This window comes from Diaporthe amygdali, assembly GCF_026229845.1.
Source record: "Diaporthe amygdali strain CAA958 chromosome Unknown NODE_17_length_903054_cov_64_435670, whole genome shotgun sequence".
Classification (NCBI taxonomy): domain Eukaryota; kingdom Fungi; phylum Ascomycota; class Sordariomycetes; order Diaporthales; family Diaporthaceae; genus Diaporthe; species Diaporthe amygdali.
In genome coordinates this window covers 758,358-778,529 of record NW_026517037.1, presented here as the reverse complement: position 1 = coordinate 778,529, position 20,172 = coordinate 758,358, and the positions used below count along the sequence as shown (strand labels likewise).

The 20,172-nt window shown below is 56.2% G+C and overlaps 6 protein-coding genes across 6 annotated transcripts; 4 read left to right on the top strand and 2 right to left on the bottom strand.

Moving 5' to 3' along the window:
• Positions 1-1,015: 1,015 nt before the first annotated feature.
• J7T55_005198 (uncharacterized protein) lies at positions 1,016-5,184 on the bottom strand (the record flags this gene model as incomplete). Its single annotated transcript, XM_053144576.1, has 6 exons — positions 1,016-1,125; positions 1,182-1,415; positions 1,517-1,614; positions 1,779-2,000; positions 2,060-4,898; positions 4,968-5,184. The coding sequence occupies 6 exons, from the start codon at positions 5,182-5,184 to the stop codon at positions 1,016-1,018; spliced, it is 3,720 nt and encodes a 1,239-aa protein (XP_052992922.1).
• Positions 5,185-5,838: 654 nt separating this feature from the next.
• J7T55_005197 (dna replication licensing factor mcm5) lies at positions 5,839-8,198 on the top strand (the record flags this gene model as incomplete). Its single annotated transcript, XM_053144575.1, has 4 exons — positions 5,839-5,969; positions 6,027-6,153; positions 6,221-7,629; positions 7,703-8,198. 4 exons carry the CDS (start codon positions 5,839-5,841, stop codon positions 8,196-8,198), a joined length of 2,163 nt encoding a protein of 720 aa, XP_052992921.1.
• A 354-nt stretch (positions 8,199-8,552) lies between these two features.
• J7T55_005196 (mp-dependent synthetase ligase) lies at positions 8,553-10,370 on the bottom strand (the record flags this gene model as incomplete). Its single annotated transcript, XM_053144574.1, has 3 exons — positions 8,553-8,645; positions 8,703-9,889; positions 9,944-10,370. 3 exons carry the CDS (start codon positions 10,368-10,370, stop codon positions 8,553-8,555), a joined length of 1,707 nt encoding a protein of 568 aa, XP_052992920.1.
• Positions 10,371-11,077: 707 nt separating this feature from the next.
• J7T55_005195 (uncharacterized protein) lies at positions 11,078-11,959 on the top strand (the record flags this gene model as incomplete). Its single annotated transcript, XM_053144573.1, has 2 exons — positions 11,078-11,334; positions 11,389-11,959. 2 exons carry the CDS (start codon positions 11,078-11,080, stop codon positions 11,957-11,959), a joined length of 828 nt encoding a protein of 275 aa, XP_052992919.1.
• An 852-nt stretch (positions 11,960-12,811) lies between these two features.
• On the top strand, positions 12,812-15,678 carry J7T55_005194 (high-temperature-induced dauer-formation protein; the record flags this gene model as incomplete). Its single annotated transcript, XM_053144572.1, has 5 exons — positions 12,812-12,907; positions 12,970-13,680; positions 13,730-14,323; positions 14,376-14,619; positions 14,669-15,678. 5 exons carry the CDS (start codon positions 12,812-12,814, stop codon positions 15,676-15,678), a joined length of 2,655 nt encoding a protein of 884 aa, XP_052992918.1.
• A 1,558-nt stretch (positions 15,679-17,236) lies between these two features.
• Positions 17,237-19,262, top strand: J7T55_005193 (uncharacterized protein; the record flags this gene model as incomplete). Its single annotated transcript, XM_053144571.1, has 4 exons — positions 17,237-17,302; positions 17,364-17,494; positions 17,600-18,298; positions 18,392-19,262. The coding sequence occupies 4 exons, from the start codon at positions 17,237-17,239 to the stop codon at positions 19,260-19,262; spliced, it is 1,767 nt and encodes a 588-aa protein (XP_052992917.1).
• Between the last annotated feature and the right edge of the window lie 910 nt (positions 19,263-20,172).

Sequence of the window (20,172 nt, the reverse complement as noted above, 5' to 3'; positions counted from 1 at the left end):
CAACATTGACTGCAGAGACCAGCTGTTGCTGGTGCAGTAATTAATTGGTACCTGAGCGGCCAGGATGTGGACCGCCATCAACCAACTGCATTTTACCCCTGATCCGGAAGCTGCACAATACCTCAATACCGGCACGAAAAGACGCACGGCAGTGCAAAAGGCCTCTTGTGATAATGCACCATCGCGGCAAGCCGACTAAGAATAGCAGTGCCAGCACAGGCCAACGGGACTGCAGAGATCCCTATTCCCTTCTAAAAGCGCAATGCTGGGTGTGACCTTTCCGTTGCGAGGCAACCAACCAACCGGCCGACCTAGAAGGAGGAGTTCCTGACTCCGCATGAACCACCCATTTCGGTCCCGCCTAGCTGCGAAATGCCACAAGAGCAATGCGCTTTTGTCGACTGGGAGGGGGCTGGAGGGAGAAAGAAAAAAAAGGGGGGATGAGGATCGCCAGCGAGTCCCGGCATGCTAAAGCAGACCACAGCAAAGCCTCCTTCTGGATCCCGTCTGACGTTGGCTGCTGACGCAGTCAGATCCCGGGAATCGCAACATGACTGGCTGGTCAGGACAGCCGGTGGCGCCCAGCGGCAATGCGGTCAGCCGCTTATCCTGTGTGTAGGTGTGCGTAGGTATGTGTGTGTGTGTGTGTGTGTGTGTGTGTGTGTGTAGGTGTCGCTTCATCTCACCCAACCCATTCGCCGCTGGCCCTTGAAGGTGAGGCGCGCATTCTCTCATGGAAAAAGGGGGAGACTAGCCTGTGGCTTCCCAGGCGGGCGCCTCGCTGCTTCTCGAAGAAAGGAGAGACGAAAAGAAGAGCATACGCGCGAGGAGTCCAGTCTTGAGAAGAGAGCCCCTTACAGCCATGTCATTCACAGCCTCTCACCGCCCAGCCTCTCACCGGCTTCCTGCCGGAGGTGTTCTGAGGCTGAGAGACGCCACGCCGGCATTCTCACATGGGACAGCAGGGCAAGTTCGCATAGGACCCATACCAAGACCAGAACCAACCAGACAGCCCTCAGGCAGACCCAGCCGTCCGACCTGCTGGGACACCGGACCCGACCCAACCCCTGGTGACCAGTGACACGGCGCCGACGCGCTGCTGCTGCCGTGTCGCCTCGCACCCGCCTGCTCGGGCACCCGGAAGCAAGGGGGGAGCATCATTCATACGTACTTTGTCGTACAGAAGGGCTTGGCCACGTCTTGTTCCCTGACTGCATGGCCTTGAAACCGCATGGCTTCAGCCAGGTTCGTGTGCGGGAAGCTGCGTGGTTCGAGTGCCGATGGCTGTGGGACGACTCCATGATCCGGGGCAAACCAGCCCAGCCACTTTGGACCCTTGGTGTTGTCGGGACGAGCCGAAATTCTCACGGTGGTATTGGGCAAGTCGAGCCGTGAGGGAGGCTTGCTGTCGTGCTCTGGTAGATCAAGAACTCAACGCCAATGGGCACGGTATCCCTCTTCGTGGTGGCGGCTTGTGTGCTACGGCGTCACAGGCCGTCAACATGTAGTCACTCACTTAGGTAGTCCTGTATTTGCTCACTCTGGGCGTTGAAGACAGCGCGAGCCGACAGGCAAAGAGGCAGAAGCTCAGAATTTTGTGTGATCAGGGCCTCGCTGTGCAGAGAACCCCAACAAGACTATATTATCCCGCTAGATATGACTTCCTCATGCTATGTGTCTACCAGGGCACCCGATACTCCATCCTCATGCGCGGTGCGCCACGATTACCGAGCGTGTGCATGCACGCCTCATCATGCCAGCTCCTTACTCATTTGAACCCCGCTTCCGTGGGCTCCTTCTTCTCGCCGTCTTCTTTTGCGTCTTTGCCCTCTGACGTGTCCTTCGCTGTGGCGTTCTCCTCGCTCTTGGTCTCACTCGGAGGCGGGGAGACGCTCTTGACCTGTTTCGAGTTGATGATCCCAACCAAGTAGTCACCCGTGTCGCCGAAACCATCGATGTGCTCAAGCTTCGCTTTGAAAAGCTGCATGTCGCGCAGCATGCTGATTCCACTGTTAGTACTTTGTGTATAGTATGATTGAAGGGTACGAGGGGTGCATACCTATCCCGACCAGCCTCAGTCTTTGGATCCGCCTCCTGGAACGCGGATCCGAACTGCTCCTTGAAGCTGCTGAAGACGGGGATCATGATCATGCGCACGGTGTCTTCGGACAGGTGCTTGACGAGGTTGCGGTGCAACAGTGACGTTTCCTTGACGAGTGTCTCGATGTAAGGGTGTGGGCTCTTCTGGTCCTTGTCCCATTCAATCGCCCTCGCGGTCTTGGCATGTGCGCCAGCTCTTCCGCTCATGATTTCTACAAGCTTATCAAAAATGGTTTGCATATGTTCTTGGTAGTCCCGCTTGACCTTGTCGAAATCTGCCATTAAAGCAGCCCCGCCCGAGCCACCATGCCGCCGGATGAATTCGCGGACATAGGGTATTAATGTGGCGATGAAGGATAGGGCCTGTGAAGACGAGGCTAGATGTCGAGTGGTGATGTTCTTAAGGCCAGCAGATTTTGTAGCACCGGCCCCGAGGATGAGTTGCTTGCAGCGGGAGTCGAAAAATTGTAGGTATTTCACAAGAGACTTCGCGATGTCTGAGGTGATGGATGGAATGCCGACGATTAGGTGCAGGAAGTTCGACATGCCCTCCATGCAGTATACGGCAGAGTTTGGCAGCACGAAGGACTCGGAATCGATGACGGCCTTGGACTTGCCTGAGCCGTTGCTTTGGGATGCTTTTTCAACACCATTGACCTCTTCGTCCTCGTCAGGATATGGGATCCAGACTTGCGTGCCGAGAGTCCAGTCATTCGGATCACTCGTACTGCACTCGAGGATCCGGTTGAGTTGAGCAGTGTGGTTCTCAGTGAAGTCGATCGCGCCCCACTGGTCGGATTCCATACCCTGAGCCAGCTTTTGCTGCTCGCGGTCTCCATTGCTTGCGACAAACTTTTTGATGTGATCATTGACCTCGTCTTTCAGTTGTGTACCTCCCCTACCAGATATTGACTCGCACTCGTTGGCGAAGTGAAGATTGAGAGTGAAGTAGCGAAGGAACCAGACCAGTTCCAGATGCGTGCTCTGCTCGGACCGGACCCGTAGCACCCTCACGACCTTGTCTTGAGCTATGTCAATACAATTACCGAGAAGTGAGGATAGGTCCATGACCTTGTGAATCTCCTCCTGGGCCTCAAGCCCCGCGACAGACTGTCTTCTTCCTGTTGGACTCAAAGGGGGTGATTTGATGGGCGGGGACTTGAGACCGGATGGGATCGACCCATCCTCAATAGATGCTGCGACGTCCAGCATCACCTTGACCTGTATCGATGCCCTCCTCAAGGTTTCGGTTACACTGACGTAAATCTTTACCAGCAACTCCTCTGCGTCACCAGGGTCCATGGCGCGCAGATTCCGCGCCAGGATCGAAGACTTCTCTCTTTGGGAGAGATGCCGGCCTCCAGTAGCAGTAGAAGCAGACATTACGGACATGTTGTCATCGTCGTTTGAGCTGGGCAAACCTTGCTTCACAAGACTTTTGATCTCCTTAATCACAGATTCTCTGTATGCTGTGACGGCGACCCCGATCTGTTTCGCCCTGTAGAGACCTGCCAGGCTCTCGATGAGTTTTGCCCGCACGTCATCGGTAGAGCCCAAATATGACGGGAACGCTGATGCCTCACGAGTCCGGCCGCCTCTAGCTCGCATGGACGCAGTATTCCAGCGCATGAGAACCTCCTGGGTTGACACTTCTCCCACATGACGTCGGAGGTCAGCCATGAGACTCGTCACGAATTTTGTCTCGTAAGCCTTTCCAATTCGCGATCGTAAGCTATGCACGTCATCACTGACACCCTGGAGCGCGGTGGCAGTTCGGAGATCAATAAGTTGGACATCCCGTAACGCAGGGGTTGGAGGCCTGTACTCGTCCTCGTCGCCGGCTATGAGGCGTTCGAGGGAGTCGATGCTGTCAAGGGCTGCGTCGACATTTCCCTCGTCAACCAGCGACTCGCACTTCACCAATTGACTCAATATCTCCTTCAGCTGCAGAACAGCATGATGAAGTTGCTGCACATTCTCACGCCGCCGTTGCTGCTGAATGGTGTTGAGCCCACTTAGTACTATCTCCTCGTCCAGAGCCTCGAGCTCGTGCCTCAATGTCTTGATTTTCTCCACAGACTCTGCTGCCTCTGTATGAAGTTCCCTCAATGAGCCCAGAGCACTGAAAAATGTGGTCGAAGCCGTAGATATTGACGAGATCAAATGCATCTCGATGGTATCCATATACCATGACAACTTCTCCTGCAGGATTGCATTCGTGGACAAGGTCTTCCGAGGTGCGGGCGCGTCTCCATTCGAAGCCTTGTCCTCCTTGCGCACCACCTCAGACCTCTCGCTCACGACATCGAATGTTCTGGGGTTTTCCAGGTGAAAATCCTCCTCAAAGTAGACCAGCGGAATTGTGGAGAGCGGTGGCGGACCTTGGGCGGATTTCCTAGCGTAGCCCGAGCTGGACCTTCGCACGGGGCTTGGTGCATCTGCGTTTGTCCAGGATGATATTGAGGAAATGGACGCCTGTCTAGAACGCTGCGGCCGCCTTCCCGGGCGCAAACGATTGTCTTCGAAGGGCTCCATGAGCTCATCTGCCTTTCCACGGCTGTTGCGATGCAGGCTATCCTCCTCCTCGCTCGCTTTGACTTGTTTGAGCTGCGAGTAAAGGGCGCCGACTTGCTTCAGGTAGGGCTGGAACTCGGCCGGGTTGACTTTCTGAATATTGGTCAAGGTCACCGGGGGTATGTCCCTGACTGTCGGCGGCCTGTGGGCGCTAGAAGCGGGAGCGGTCGTGTGAGGAACGAGGCCGGTTCGGACGATGGGAGGTTGCAGAAGGGTAGATATGGCTGTCCGAATCGTCAGCCAAGCAGCCACATGGGCCCGTGGGCGATTTCAGGGGGAAAGGACACACGAACCATTCTGTCCTGCTTCCAACATGGTGTTGCTGCTGCCCCAGCTGCCCGGATCTAATGCGCCGCCGACCGAGTGCGAGGAGCTCGCGGTCGAGCCCCGTCTGGTACTGACAGAGCCATGCCTTCCGCTGTGGAACGGAAAGTCTGTCCGGTGGGTGAGCGGCGACGTGGGCGAGGCAAGGCTGTCGATGGACTTTCGAGCGGCGGGATTTGAATACATGATGGCCGCGAGGAGCAAGAGGATGCGACAGAGCACGGGTTGACGACACGGCCCCTGAGAACGGCAACAGGGAGGCCGGCGCTGCTATCAATGGATCGATAACGGCGCTGCTACCGAGGAATCATTGCTGGGCAGGGTGCGATGCACATGAGGGAATGGATTATGCACTTCTGATTCACTAGGACTCTGTGGCTGGCCGATATATGACAGGAAATAAGCACACGAAAGCAATGTGGGAAAGGGGAGAACGGTTGCGCATTCCGCCGTCAGATCGGGTTGTTGAAGCTCAAGACGGACGTGGACGTGGACGGACGGGATCGTCTCCCACCCAGAAGAACAGCTAAACCCAAACAGAAGCTCCATCCATCCCCAGAACGACAAGTCGCAAGTTGCAGATGTGGCGCAGCTGATGATGTACCCCTGTAGCTCTGTGGCGCACGGGGATATAGCACTTTACCACACGACGCCCGCTGCAGGGATCTCGCGTTTTCATGCGCGAAAGGCGCGTCTCGAAGCGCGTAAAGTGGTTATCGGTCCCTCTCGACATTTTGCTCGGCTTTCCCCCCTCCTACATGCTCAATCCACTGCAACTCCAGACTTCGCCTTTTGGTCCCTTGATCATTCCTTTGCATCGTGTTGTCTTCAGAGTTTATAATGGATCGCGGGTCTGTACACACCCTTCACGTCTTCCCTCAGGAGGAAAGGGAGGACACCAACCTCCAGGTTCAGAAGCAGCTCGAGACCTTCATTCTTGAGTTCAGACTCGACAATGTCTTCGTCTACAGGTAGGCGCAATCGCAGGAACATTTCCTCATCCATACCATTGGCTGACTCTCGTATAGAGACCAGTTGCGCGAGAACGCGCTCCTTCAAAAATTCTACTGCGATGTTAACATTGGCGACCTGATCAAATACAACGAGGAGTTGGCGCATCGATTGGTCACAGAGCCTTCCGAGATAATACCGCTGGTTTGTGATATTCCTCAGTTCAGTGCAGTTTTGAACAAGATCTCTGACCGTAGTCACCTCCCCACAGTTCGAGAATGCGCTGCGCAAATGTACGCAAAGAATCGTCTTCCCTCACGAAGCAAAGATCAGCCTCCCACCACACCAACTTCTCCTCCACTCAGATGCCGAAGATGTGTCTATCCGAAATCTGGACTCCCTTACGATATCTCGACTTGTGAGGGTACCCGGCATTGTTATTGGTGCTTCCGTCATGTCATCCAAGGCGACTGAGCTTCACCTGTCCTGTCGGAATTGCGGCTACGTCCAACAAATAATCATCGACGGTGGCTTCTCAGGTGTGACTCTGCCCAGACGTTGTGGCAGGGAAAGGCAAAAGGGCGACCCCACAGACCCATGTCCCCTAGATCCTTACTTCGTGGTCCACGAGAACTCCAAGTTCGTCGACCAACAAGTCATCAAACTGCAGGAGAGGCCCGATCAAGTCCCCGTCGGAGAGCTGCCACGCCATGTGCTCATCTCTGCTGATCGATACTTGACCAACCGTGTTGTTCCCGGATCGAGATGTACTGTTATGGGCATCTTCTCAATCTACCAGAACAAGGGCAGCAAGAACTCTTCAACAGGTGGCGCCGTCGCCATTCGCACACCGTACCTCCGAGCAACCGGAATCAAAACAGATCTCGATTCAACCGCAAAGGGCCATGCCATTTTCTCCGAGGAGGAAGAGCAGGAGTTCTTGGAGCTCAGCAGAAGGCCGGATCTGTATCAGGTTATGGCCAGTTGTATCGCGCCATCCATTTACGGTAACGAAGACATCAAAAAGGCAATTCTTTGCCTCCTTTTAGGCGGCTCGAAAAAGATTCTACCTGACGGTATGAAGCTCAGAGGCGACATAAACGTCCTTCTCCTCGGTGACCCAGGTACTGCAAAATCACAACTCCTGAAGTTCGTTGAGAAGGCAGCTCCCATCTGTATCTACACCTCAGGCAAGGGCTCGTCGGCTGCGGGTCTGACTGCCTCTGTGCAACGAGATCAGTCCACAAGGGAGTTCTACCTGGAGGGTGGTGCCATGGTTCTCGCGGACGGCGGCGTCGTATGCATCGATGAGTTCGACAAGATGCGCGACGAAGACCGAGTTGCTATCCACGAGGCAATGGAGCAGCAAACGATCTCGATCGCCAAGGCAGGTATCACCACTATCCTGAATGCAAGAACATCTGTCCTGGCGGCCGCCAACCCCATCTTTGGCCGCTACGATGATATGAAGACCCCTGGCGAGAACATCGATTTCCAAACGACCATCCTATCTCGTTTCGATATGATCTTCATTGTCAAGGATGCGCATGACCGCACCCGCGATGAGAATATCGCAAAGCACGTCATGGGCATCCACAAGGGCAGCACCGCAGCTGAGGCAGAAGTCGAGTCTGAAATTCCGGTGGAGACAATGAAGCGGTACCTGAGCTACTGCAAATCGTAAGTCTCATCATCACCGCCAGGGTGCATGTCCACCCCGGCCGAAATCACAGAGCTAACAGAACCACCCCAGACGCTGCGCGCCGCGCCTCAGCCCAGAGGCAGCAGAGAAGCTGTCGTCGCACTTCGTGCAGATCCGCAAGCAGGTGCACGCGTCAGAGCTGGAGGCCAACACGCGGTCGTCGATCCCGATCACGGTGCGGCAGCTGGAGGCCATCGTGCGCATCACCGAGTCGCTGGCCAAGCTGACGCTGTCCCCCGTCGCGACGGAGGCGCACGTGGACGAGGCGATCCGGCTATTCCTGTGCTCGACCATGGACGCCGTCAACCAGGGCGGCGCGAACCAGGGCGGCCGCGAGCTCAGCGACGAGGTCGCGCGCGTCGAGGCCGAGCTCAAGCGCCGCCTGCCCATCGGCTGGAGCACCAGCCTCGCCACCCTGCGCCGCGAGATGGTCGAGGGCAAGGGCTTCAGCGAGCAGGCGCTCAACCGCACGCTCATGATCATGCAGAGGAGGGACACCATCATGTTCCGGAACCAGGGCGCGCAGGTCTACAGGAACGGCGCATGATGTGTGTCCTTGTCTGCTGTGTGAGGTTATGACGGATGGGGCGATTGACTGCAAGCTTGAGTAGAGCGTGGGAGGTTGGGTGTACAGGCGTTGGGATATCCCAGGACGGTAAACAAGTGTATTGCATTTTATGGCCTGTTGCGTGGTGGTTTATTATCTACGGTAATGGCATTGTACGCTCTGATGACTCGTCGTTTTGACACTGGCCTTTTGCTTTGATACTCGTCGCCTTGGTTTGATTCACATACATGCTCAGTAGAAGTCATTATTCATCAGTGAATCCAGGAAGTCAAATCTTAATCTACACAACACCCATGTTTACAGGTTTACGCAAGCGGTCTTCCGGGTTTTGCCTCAGATGTACGAGATTGTGTTGTCGAAACGGATGTAGCCGTGTATGCCCAGCCCCGCTTCGCCACCAGCGACACAAGGGCCGCGGGCGAAAATCTACAATTTCAAGTCAGCAACAGATACACATTCGGCCGTCGCGCGGTAGATACTCACCTCTCCTTCGGCCTTGTCATCCGTGACCTTGTGCTCACCCGAGTCGCGCAGGAGGATCTCTGTGCTCGTCAGAGGGGGCCCGAAGTGCGAGTACTTGTCCTCAAAGACGCGGTAGTCGTAGAACTGCGTCTGCGCCACGGCGCCGGCGACCTTGGGCGCGCTCAGCGCGTAGATGACCCTCGCGCCTAAGAAGATGCGCAGGTCGGAGAGCACGGCGGACGAGAGCGGCAGCGTGCCGGCGCCGGCGCGCTCGGCCGTGTACACCAGGCGGAGCTTGCCCGGGGTGCGGCCGACTGCCGGCCGCAAGCTATCGTTGAGGCTAGTAAGCAGCGATGCGGCGGGCATGACGCCGCCCTGGGTGAGGCTGCGCGTCTGCAGCCAGTGGACCTTGCTGGCGAGGAAGGAGCTGACGTTGCGGGTGGCCTCGGCGTGCGTCTTGAGGAGGGTGTTGGGCGAGGCGACGACGATGGTCGGGGCGATGCCGCGGGTGGCTAGAGTAAGGTCCATCTCTTCGCTTGCTGAGGAGTTGAATGCCACCGAGGCATTGGAGAAGAGAGCAGTCAGGGTGAGGACGAGGGTATACGTGTTGGTCAGGGCGTCTGCGGGGAGGAACAGGTCCGAGGGACTCATGCGCTGGGTTTGGGGAACGGCGAAGAGCTGTGCGGCGATGGCGGACACGAAATTGGCGCTTGTGAAGCGGACCATTTCCTCCTGCACGCCTGGCTTGGACTGCCAGAAGACTGTGACATCCCGGGGCTCCGACTGGCCCTGGACTGGCGGAAGTTCCGTGCCGGCATCCACGGGGCTGTCATGTACGATATCCTGCCAGGTTGAGACGTTTAAGCTGCCTCCCATGCCCTTGGGCACCTCAGTCCAATCCAGATGTCTGTTGCCCTCATCAACCACCCAGATAACCTGTCGCAATGACGGATAGCTCTTGACCACGTTGTCCAAGGGAAACGAGCCAGGCAGTGCAACGACAGTGTCGGCGGCAGATCGTCGCAACATGGAGATCACAGCCTCGTCTGACTGGTCGCATGGGATGAGGATTGCGGTGAGATTGTGGAAAGCGCATGCGAACAGGCTTGCCATGAACTCGACGGAGTTGGGGAGGTAGATGGCGACGCGAGCACCGCCCTGGTCGTGGATGTGCGTTCCGATGAGGTTGATCTGACGGGTCACATCATCTGCGCATGAAGATTAGTGATGGCCCGACACTTGACGATGCTTGGAATACACACCAAGCTTGTGCTCCAAGACCTTCTCGGCGCCCAATACAGTCAACAGCTTGCCCTTGCCAACTGGTTTGCCCTCCTGAGAAGTGCCGCTGACAGCCTGCCGCCAGACGTCCCTGAGATCTCCGTCCCGTCCTCTTGACCACTTGGAAGCACCGGGCTCTTTGACATTCAGGCCGGCGTTCAACGGCATGCCATGCGGGGCGGAGTGTGATCGGTAAATGGACGATTCGCCTTGGTGTCGCACAGGCGAAGGCTGGGCTTGGCGGGCAAGAAGCAGAGGATGGGTGTCTGGGTCGCGACGCGTGAAGAGCTGGTAGGTGAGGTACATGACGAGGAAGGTCGTGATGGCGGTCGACCAAGCATTCCACTGCGAGAAGAGGCCGGTGACGCCCTCGTCGAACCGCCACATCGCGCTCTCGTACAATCCCATGGTGAGTGGATGGGGCCGGCGGCTCCGACGGGCGTTGGTGATGAGGCTCGGGTCGGTGTTAGATGGGTAGGTGCTGCAAGAACCAGGTCATTGGAGCATGAGCAGTGATTGTTTTTCTAAGCCGTGCTGATGACGGTTGGCGAGATCCAATGCTGTCGGGTTGTTATAGCTTTGGAGGGCCTTACCTTACTGTCAGCCAGTTGCGTAGTTGTTTCCAAGAGGGCGTCAGCTACCTATATGTAACCCTGGAAGCCTCGGGGCTGAGCTGTCATCGGTAGCGGGGCTAGCTACCCAATGTATGTACCTACAGTAGTGGCTCCATCGGCCCTTGAGGGTCCAGCAGGCACTCCGAACATAGAACGGGCTGGCGGCTGATGCCGAGATCTGAGAGGCTAGTGACAGGGATGTGGTCGCCTGGGAACCCGCGCTTTGTTTTCATGCACCAACCTTACCTAGGCCTCTGTTGAGCTTCCTGCCTTTCCCTTTCTTCACACCACCACCCAGCGCCGACGACGACGACAACGACGACTCTCCGCGGGCTTGCCTCGGCATAGCCACCCTCCTAACACCCTACTAACCACAGCAGCTCATCCTCTCGACTTCCACCTCGCGTTCTTCCTCGCCTGCGCGCTCCCGAGGTCTCAAGGAACCGCTGCGTCGAAATCACCGACCGCGCATCACTTGACACAGCGCGCGACCGGCCGACAATGTCTTCCACAACAGCCCTTTCGCTGAACAAGACACGAAGGAACAGTGCTCTCGCGACGCCATCCAAGACCAGCCCCGCTCCAGTGACCGACTCTCCAGGGAACTGGCAGCATCCCCGCATCAAGGAGATCACTCGTCGCCAACAAGCCACCGTCTTCGGCAGTGACAATGTCAAGACTATCATCTACAACATTTCCGCCTTCTTCATAATATATGTATTACGATTGGTTGCTGGCGAGCATGGCCCAACACAGCTGTAAGCTCAATCTATCGTTGTGCCCCAGATATTGAAGCTTACACGCAACTCTAGGTCAAGCGATGTGAAGCAATATCTCCACTGGGTCGCCCTGGCTGCTCAGATGCTGCCTCTTGCGAACATCGGCATCGCCTGTCTTCCTATACTACGATCGAAAGACGACCTTTCCGACATTGCCTTGACGCCAGCCCAGCGCAAGCTTCTTGGTCTGGCCCCAAGCTCAGCTCCGCCCACACCGAACTCGGTTTACAGCACGCCCCCGCGATACGCACGCACGCCTTCCATTAACGGATCCATCGGAAAGCCAAGCCCGACGAGCTCGCCTTTGTCGGCAAATGGTAGTCCTGCTTCCGCGACACGGCCCAACGGCTCTCCGTACTCTCCTGCGGCGAGCCCCTTGCTCCAGAAGGCCGTCGGCTATAGCGGAGGACGGCAAACGTCGTACGGCTCACCGAGTCCTTTCAATGCGAGCACGAGTTCTTTCAACCTCAGCACCGCCTCTAGCATTTTCTCCGAACCTCCCCCTACTCCTAGCCCGACTGGTGGGAAGAGGATTAGTGTTGGTCTGAACAACAAGTGGTTGTATGACAGGAGCCGTCGATCCTCGGGAAACGTCTGGTCTTAGGACGGCTCAGGGCAAAGCATGGGACAGCTGTGTCATGAAGGAGTGGGGCCGACAAAGAAGCATGACTTTTGAAGCTCATAACCGAAGTTTGTGTCAGCCCGCATGTTCTTTGTGAAGAGCAGGCCGGATGAGGCATGTATGAGCTTAAAGGAAGCAGGAATGCTGAGCCTGGGACGGGACCGGGGCGGGGTGGTTCTCGAGCCTGCGATATTGAGGGCTTTGGTCTTGCAGCCTCAGAAGAAAGCGGTCACCTGGCAATATTGCCATATCCTGCATCATGTAATTCAGTGGGCCGCCGTATACACAGAAACTACCAAGTTTGCTCATCATCAAGCGAGCAGCAGGACGGCAGACGCAGCAAGTGGTAAAAACACTGACTCCTAATCAACCAGACATGAGACACAGTCTAGTTGGCCAAGACGGGGCCCCCAGCTTTAGGAATAGGCAACTTGCCCGATAAGAGAGTGAAATCTGGACCCATTGAATTAGCCGGGCACTGTGCCGGGAATACTAGTCGCGAAAGGGAAATAAACAATTGCCCCTGTATATCGGAAAAGTAAAGAGTGATGATATCGATAGTCCACTATCTATGGTGGTAAGATAGTAGACTACATGTACGTGGGCAGTCGATGTGAAAGGGTTAGGTGGCCCGAGTGCCACCAAACTGTAGGGGTGTGATATCACTGCCGTTCGCCGAGCCAAGTTACCGTCCTCTGGGAACCCAAAGCATCACCGTACAAACCTACAGCACCTCCACCTACGGCCCCTTCAACATCAAATCCCTGCAAATCCATCTCCTTTGCCGACCAGGACAAGAGCAGGCTTGAGACATGCTATCGGGTCGCCGCCAACATGGGTGCAAGCGACTCGAAGCTTGTCTTCAAAAAGGGCATCTTTAGGCTCAGTGGAGAGCGTAGCATTGCTGCTGACGATCCGTACTGGACCTCTGTTCGTAGCCCATTCTGCTCCAAGTTCGGCCACGCCGCCCTGTCACTGACAACTATCAACAGTTCTGGGAGCTGCCCGAATCCTCCGACGATGTATTCAGCCTGTTTGCCTCTGCGGACATACGGCGCACGCGAGACCATGCCATCGAGAACCTTGAGACCTTGATACTAGCCGTCACCTCGCGGCTCTTCAACCTGCGACACCATCCCTCCTTTCCCGACCCTGAGATCGCCCCCGAGCGTGATGCTCTCAATTGCATACGAGTTCTCACTAGGATCCTGCCCTACATATACGAGGCCGACAATCTGCACGAATGGGAGGACCGCTTCTTCTGGGGCATCCGACGGAAGAGGACACGGGAGTCCGCGATAGCCAGCGAAGTGCTCTTTGACGATAACGAAGAGGAAGCAGCAAGGAGCAGACCATCGGACGAGTTTGAAGAGGTGCGGCCTTTGGCGGAAGAGCTCATCGATACCCTTATCGACTTGCTGTTCTTCTCAGATTTCACAGTTTCCAAGCAACAGCATGGCAAGCCGAAGGTCACCTATGCGATATGGCAGAGCGGCGTGGGCTGCAACCAGGCCGTTGCCACGACCAAGGAATTTGAGAGCAACCGCATCGAGGTGTTGCGCCTGCTACTTGCCATCACAGGCCAGAGCTTGTACATGTCCGCCGCAGTGCTCCCGCGGAATGGCACGAAAGCTCTGACCCACATCTGCACTTGCTCGGACAAGCAGGTCGTCCTGTCTGTTCTATGCTCACTGCTGAACACTGTAAGATCACCCGGCCGATGCTACCGAATGTAAGGCTAACAGTATTTAGACTATGAAGTACAATCCTGCGAGCTGGCGAGTGCCGTATAATACACTCGTCTTCAAGGACCCGAAGCAAATCCTTGTCACTTACTCTTTGCAACTGCTGCTTGTCACGCTTCTGTATCCTGTGCCCGAGCAGAACGGCGAGCCGCAAAAGAACTGGTTCCGTCACTTTCTCGGGCGGATACACCGGCCCCAGGACTTCCAGTTCATCGTCGACGGCATGACGCGCATCCTCAATCAACCTCTGCAAGCCAATGCTTCTTACATTCCCGGAACCCAGTCGTCCATACGTTTTGCACCTGAAATGATAATGTTGTTTTGGGAAATAACGCAATGCAACAAGCGGTTCCGTTCCTTCATTGTCGACACCGAGCGGGCGCATGACTTCACCATCCTCATCTTGTTCTACGCTCTAGAGTACAAGAGTGACGCTTCAAAGCAGGGGGTGGTGAGAATGTGTGCATTCCTCCTCCAGACGTTGAGCGTTGAGAAAAATTTCGGCGTCAACCTCAATAAGCCTTTTGAAGCGCAGGAGACACTGCCCCCTGTGATCCGCATACAAGGATTTAGGGGCACCTATGCCGACTTCCTCATACAAGTGAGTTTACAAATTGTCGTGCGACAGCTATCTAGCTCTAACTTGCATCTAGTCCATCTACAATCTCATCACCACAAGCAATGGGAAACTCACAGCCATCTACCCTGCTTTGTTGGCCATCATTAACAACATTGCCTACTATCTCGAGGGACTCAGTGCTGCAACTGGCGCCAAGATGATGCAGCTTTTCAATTCAATGTCGTCTCCCTCGTTCTTGTTGGCAAATGACACGAACCATGCCCTCCTTCGATCGTTGCTCGAGTCTATGAACTCCATACTTGAGCACCAGTTCAAGCGTGAGTTGAAGAACACAAGATGACGTGGAATATAGCTAACATTTCGCAGAAAATCCCGAGTTCGTGGCGGCAGTCCTGCGAAATAGAAAACGTTTCGAAGCCCTTCGTAATTTCACCTTGGAAAGTGGACAGGAGGAAATCGAGAGGCGCAATCGGCGGAGAAAGGACGCAAGAGCTTCTTCCGATATTGACTCCACCAGGAGTTCCGCTGAGAGCTTGAGAAGTCCAGTAACGGGCCATTCCCGGCCACCAGCACTGAGCAACGTGCCCGAGGAGGACGCCACATTTACCATCGGCGAGGATGAAGACGATAGTGACGAAGAGCGTCACACGCCATCGCAGTCCGATCCAAGCGAAAACCCATCACGGGCATCTTCGGTGGTATCCAACGTCGAGGACGCAGTACCAACGCAGCTCCGTGGCATGTCAGAGAAGGCTAGGGGTAAGATGCCAGCCGGAATACAGAATTTCTCCAGGCAAAACAGCATGACCAGCCTCAGCGGATACTCCGTGTCTGGTCAGTCAATAAACGGTCAATTCGAGCCGACGCCGCAATGGATCGACAGCTGGCTCCCAGAATTGCCACTGCACACCATCCTAAGCGCAATCCCGCAGGTGTCGGCCCTGGTCCAGCGGCAGGCCCTTATCGCGGACCACGCCTCGCCGGAGACACTCCGCAAGATCAGCCAGGTGAAGCTGGTCGGGGTGGACGCATCGCCCGTGCGCGTGCACTCGTTCGAGTGGTCTCCGCTGGCGCTGGGGTGGTACGAGTCCCTGATCTGGAGTTTCATCTTCAGCAGCGAGATGCAGATCTCCAAGGGCACGGTCGGTATCTGGAACGGCACCGGCATCAAGCTGTTCCGCGTGCAGGAGACGGCGCCCGAGGGCCCGACCCTGACCAGCCCCCGCGGAGCCGTCGACGCAGTCGGGAGCAACATTGTCTCCAGAATCGGCGCCATGAACCTCCGGGGTCCGGCTCAGCAGGGCTACAGCCAGGTCGGACAAGGCGGCGGCAGCGGTGCCGCGACCGGTTCGCCCAACCCGGGTGCTCGAAGTTAGAAGTATTGTGATGCTGGCGACGATGAGCTGGATGGATTAGACCTGTTCTCGTGGGGTGGTTCGAACTGGCATCACAGCAGCCTGCGGCGCAGAAGGTAGCACATCACGAGGAATGGTGAATAGTGAGCTCAGAGGGGCAACAGATTTGGGTTATACGCATAGCGATTGAATTATGCAGCTGTTTCGTTACGGAGTCAGTCAGCCGGTGCCGTTCAGTCGGTGAGAAGAAGGGCCTTTAGTGGGCGGGTTCCTTTTTCTGGGGCGTGGCATAGAGCCCGCCCTTTGTAAGAGAGGGACGGTTTGTCTCATGCCTTCCATCTTGGGGCGCGCTGCTGCTGGACCTCACGGAGAGCATTGCGATATGAGCTCGTGGAATGTATGGCTAATACCCGATGACTACGGTATTTTTTGGCACGCAACTTCAGACTCGCGGGATCGTGACTGACTAACCTGAATCTCCGGCTTGAGTAACCTGGATTAAAGCAGAATAGACGCGCGCACAACATCTGGCATGCCAAGATGCCAGCCATGCTTCTGATCCAGATGTGTGCGGCTCGCTGTCATTGGCTGCAGAGGTGAATAACCCAAGGCTTACCACTGACAGCTCTTCAGCATAGAGGCTATGGGTTTGAGCTTATTCGACTAGCCCCAGCGCGACGCGGGCAACGCTTGTCGATCAAGGGTCCTGTCCCCCCAGCTTTCGCGCTCGGAGGGAGGGAGCTCGTGGGGGGCTGTCGCCACTCCCGTGAGCCCGTGACACCTTTGGGCTCCTATGTGTGAGCGTAGTGGAGGGCACGACGTGCCAGCGTGCGAGTCGCAACATGCATGTCTCGGGAGGCAGCCCAGGGAAGATGGTTGTCTATGTTCTTGAAGCAGCCTCTGCAGATTCGCCACTCTCACGCGAGCAGGTTTCCCCCATACTGGCGTCTTTCCTCCTCCAGGTTTTCTTGGTCCTTGTATAACGAACTTGTTAATGTGGAAGCGCCCCGGCCCTGGCATATCTGCCAAGGGAAGGGGCGGGAAGGGAAGCCCAGTCCCCACACACACCCTCGAGGATTACGTCGGCAGCAAGCACCAGAAAGGGGTCGATCATTTCCGGAGTATGGTTAGGCGGTATGCAGCACAGCCACTTCTGTGGCGTTCCTGGGATCAGATACTGCTTTTTCGCCGTCAAGAGGTGACAGTTTGAATGAAAACAGCGCCACATTTGCGACCGGGATCCGTCAAGCCACGCCGCCAGGATCCCAGCTGCCCAGTTATTATGGACCCTTGAATTTGATAGTCTGGTCGGCGCCTTTCCTGTTTTGAACGGGGATTCTGTTGAAGGCAGAGAGACAGCGCGCCTGTTTATTATCCCATATCTCCTACTTGTTATAGGCTTTCCTGGAAATTATTTTGCCATCTTGAAATCCTGTTTCGCGTCGCCTCATAGCACATGGAATTTCCAACTTGAGAAAAAAATCCCACCTGCTCTAGCACTGCCTCTTGTGTTTTGTTTTCCGACTTCGCGCCAAGACCTAGGTGAATAATGTTTGTATAGTAGCACTGTGGTAGTATCATGGTCGAAACTGAAGACGCCCCGCCGGTGGCGGCCGGCGATGAGGTCAAGCCATACAAGGTCCACGTGAGTTCCCCGCCGCGCATCTCTCGTGTTGGCCAGAGCAAGCTGCTAACACCGTCCGCAGGTCTCGAGCAGATATCTGGACCTGACCAGGCAGAAGCTGGAGCTTACTCGTCTGCCGCACGAGGGCACACAACCTCCATCCGAGGACTGGTGGGAGCCGAAGCCTCAGGTAGAGCCGCTTATTGACTTCTGGTAAGTCTTCTTGTTTGTCGGCAGTGGTGTTCCCGCGTTGTGGGATACGGGACGAGCCATTATAGGATGGTCTCCGGCGACGCGGTAGGGCTGACGCAGCAGCAGGCTCGAGAAATACTCATGGCGGGCGCAGGAAGAGAGCCTGAACAAGACTCCCCAGTTCCGCACGACCATATCAATCCCTTCCTCAGAGACGCCGCTCCGGCTCCACTTCATCCATGCCCCTTCGCCTCACAGGCACGCCCTGCCACTCCTGTTGATACCCCCATTCCCCTTCTCGAACCTAGCCCTCGCGCACCTGGTGAAGCCCTTCACCGAGCCCGAAGATGCGTCCCGGGACCAGCCGTTCCACTTGGTCATCCCGGCCCTGCCGGGGCTCGGCTTCAGCGACCCCTTCCCGAACAACACGCCGGTGATCCCGACGACGGCCGAGATGCTCAACACCCTCATGCTCCGCCTCGGGTACGAGCACTACCTGGTCAGCAACTCGGGCGCCGCACAGTCTTCTCCCGCCAAGATCGACTGGAAGCTCGTTGAGAGCCTGTCGTCCAGCTACCCAGGCGCTTGCCTCGGCGCCCACCTCATCTCCCCGCCACTGTGCTCGCCGAAGCTGTCGGAGGCGCCGTTGGAGTGGGCGAAGTGGACTCTCGCCAATGTGCTCAATGCTCCGATCTTGGGGTATAGCAAGGAGGATCTTTCGGCCCACAAGCAGGCGGTCGTTGCTCTGGAGCAGAACAAGAAGGCGCTCACCCCGTCTGAATTCGGTTTGAATAATGTTGGGTTGAGGGAGCCAAACACACTCGCGTAAGTGGCTGCGCTTCGCGCTCTTGGGCGTGATGCAGAGACTGGTCTGGACGACTTCGTCCACAGGGCATGTTTGAACTGACACGACCGCAGATACGCAATGTGCGACTCACCCACGGGGCTCCTCGTCTTCGCCCTCAAGGGCCTGCGACTGCTCGCGCCGCGGCTGCCATTCACGCCAGAGCAGATCATCACCTTCACCAACCTCGCGTGGCTGCCCGGACCAGAGTACGCGATGCGGTTCTGGGCACACTGTGCCACACACGACAACGCCTCGAATACAGAAGGGCCGAAGAAGAAACCAGCGACCAGGCCAAGGGTCGGCATCACGGTATTCCTGGGGGAGACAGGCGAGGGCGAAGGGGCCAATGCCGCCCAGGAGGCAAGCGACAGGACGGTTCAGCTCGAGGCGCCCACCAAGGTCGACGCAAACACGGGGTACGTGTGCCCGGCGTGGGCCAACACGCACTACAGCGTGCTGTCGTCGCAGCGGGTCCAGGGGGTGCCAGGTCTGCTGGCCTGGGAGAGGCCGCACGTTATCCTGACGGGGCTCAGGGGCCTCGCGGCAGAGGTCGTCAAAGTCAACAGGCGGCTCCGGGCGGCGCCAGAAGCAGAAGAGACCACCACCGCCCCTCTGGAGAGCGTGGTGTCCCCGGACGCGGCGGCTGCTGGAGACGACGGCGGCGGTCTCCAGCCGCCGCCGCGGCCAGTCCTGGAGCAGGGCGACAGTTCTAGGACGCAGGTCGCGTCGCAGCCGCCCTCCAGTCCCAAAGGGAAAGAGCCAGGGTTGGCTTCCCCCCTCGCGTCCCCCTTCGCGTCCCCCGTCGCGTCGCCCGCGGCGAAAGGGGAGGGAGACCGGAAACTAGGATCACCTGAGCCAGATGAGGATGACCGGTCCATAAGAGAGGGGACTCCTGATACTGTCGTCCTGGTGACGGCGCCAAAGGAGGATGATGCGAAGTGAGACTCCAAGGATGAACATCCAAACCAAGTGATGAGAACTGCACGACCTTTTCCTTTTTAGCGATACCAGATATCTTCTTCAGCATCAGGCATACAAGCAACAATTGATGATACGCATTTCAAAGGGCGGGAAAAGGAGTATAAATCATAATTTAGGGCAACTCTTAAGGGAATACATGAGCATACCTAGGGACAACAGAGGTATTTGGCGGACGTCATCGTTTCCATATGTAAGGGGAGTTCTTATAATATTAGTGCATAGCACACGCACACGCACATAGATCTCTGGAATGGGGTAAGATACACCATAGCGAAACAACAATGTATCGTTCTCGCCTGAAGAGAACGAGAAAAGAAAACAAAACAACGGGGATCAAAGGCGAGCTATAAGAGCGCAAGAGGGGTCAATGAAGATCAGCGTTGAAGCTCGGGGTCGTGGGTCATGGATCCCGGCTTACAGGGGACGTTTGTCCAATAAGTGAGCCGAGCCGTACGCGATCCAACAGCGCGACTTCAGCTTTGATGTATTGTGTAAATGAGGCGCATGTTGATGTGGGAGATGTGCAGCATGATATACTCTGTGTGCAGCAAAGACGCTCTTATTGGCCCCAACATGCAACGAACGGTAAATGTTCTAGGTACACCTATTCAAACGGCCTTGACCAATTGTGGACAGGGGAGTGCTGCCTGTTTTGCTGCCTGGTGTGCTCGATGGATGAATTCCTCGTCTAGGCGAAATGAAGGGCCTGGTCATGATTATTTCCGAAACACGATTGGGAACCTCAATGGCAATGATGGACTGGCAAAGTGGAAGTGAAGCATCACGAGGCTATCAACAGCAAGTAGACTATCGAGGTACCTGTATTTAGGTGTACTAAAAACAGTTCCAGTATGTGTAAGAACAGGTAGGG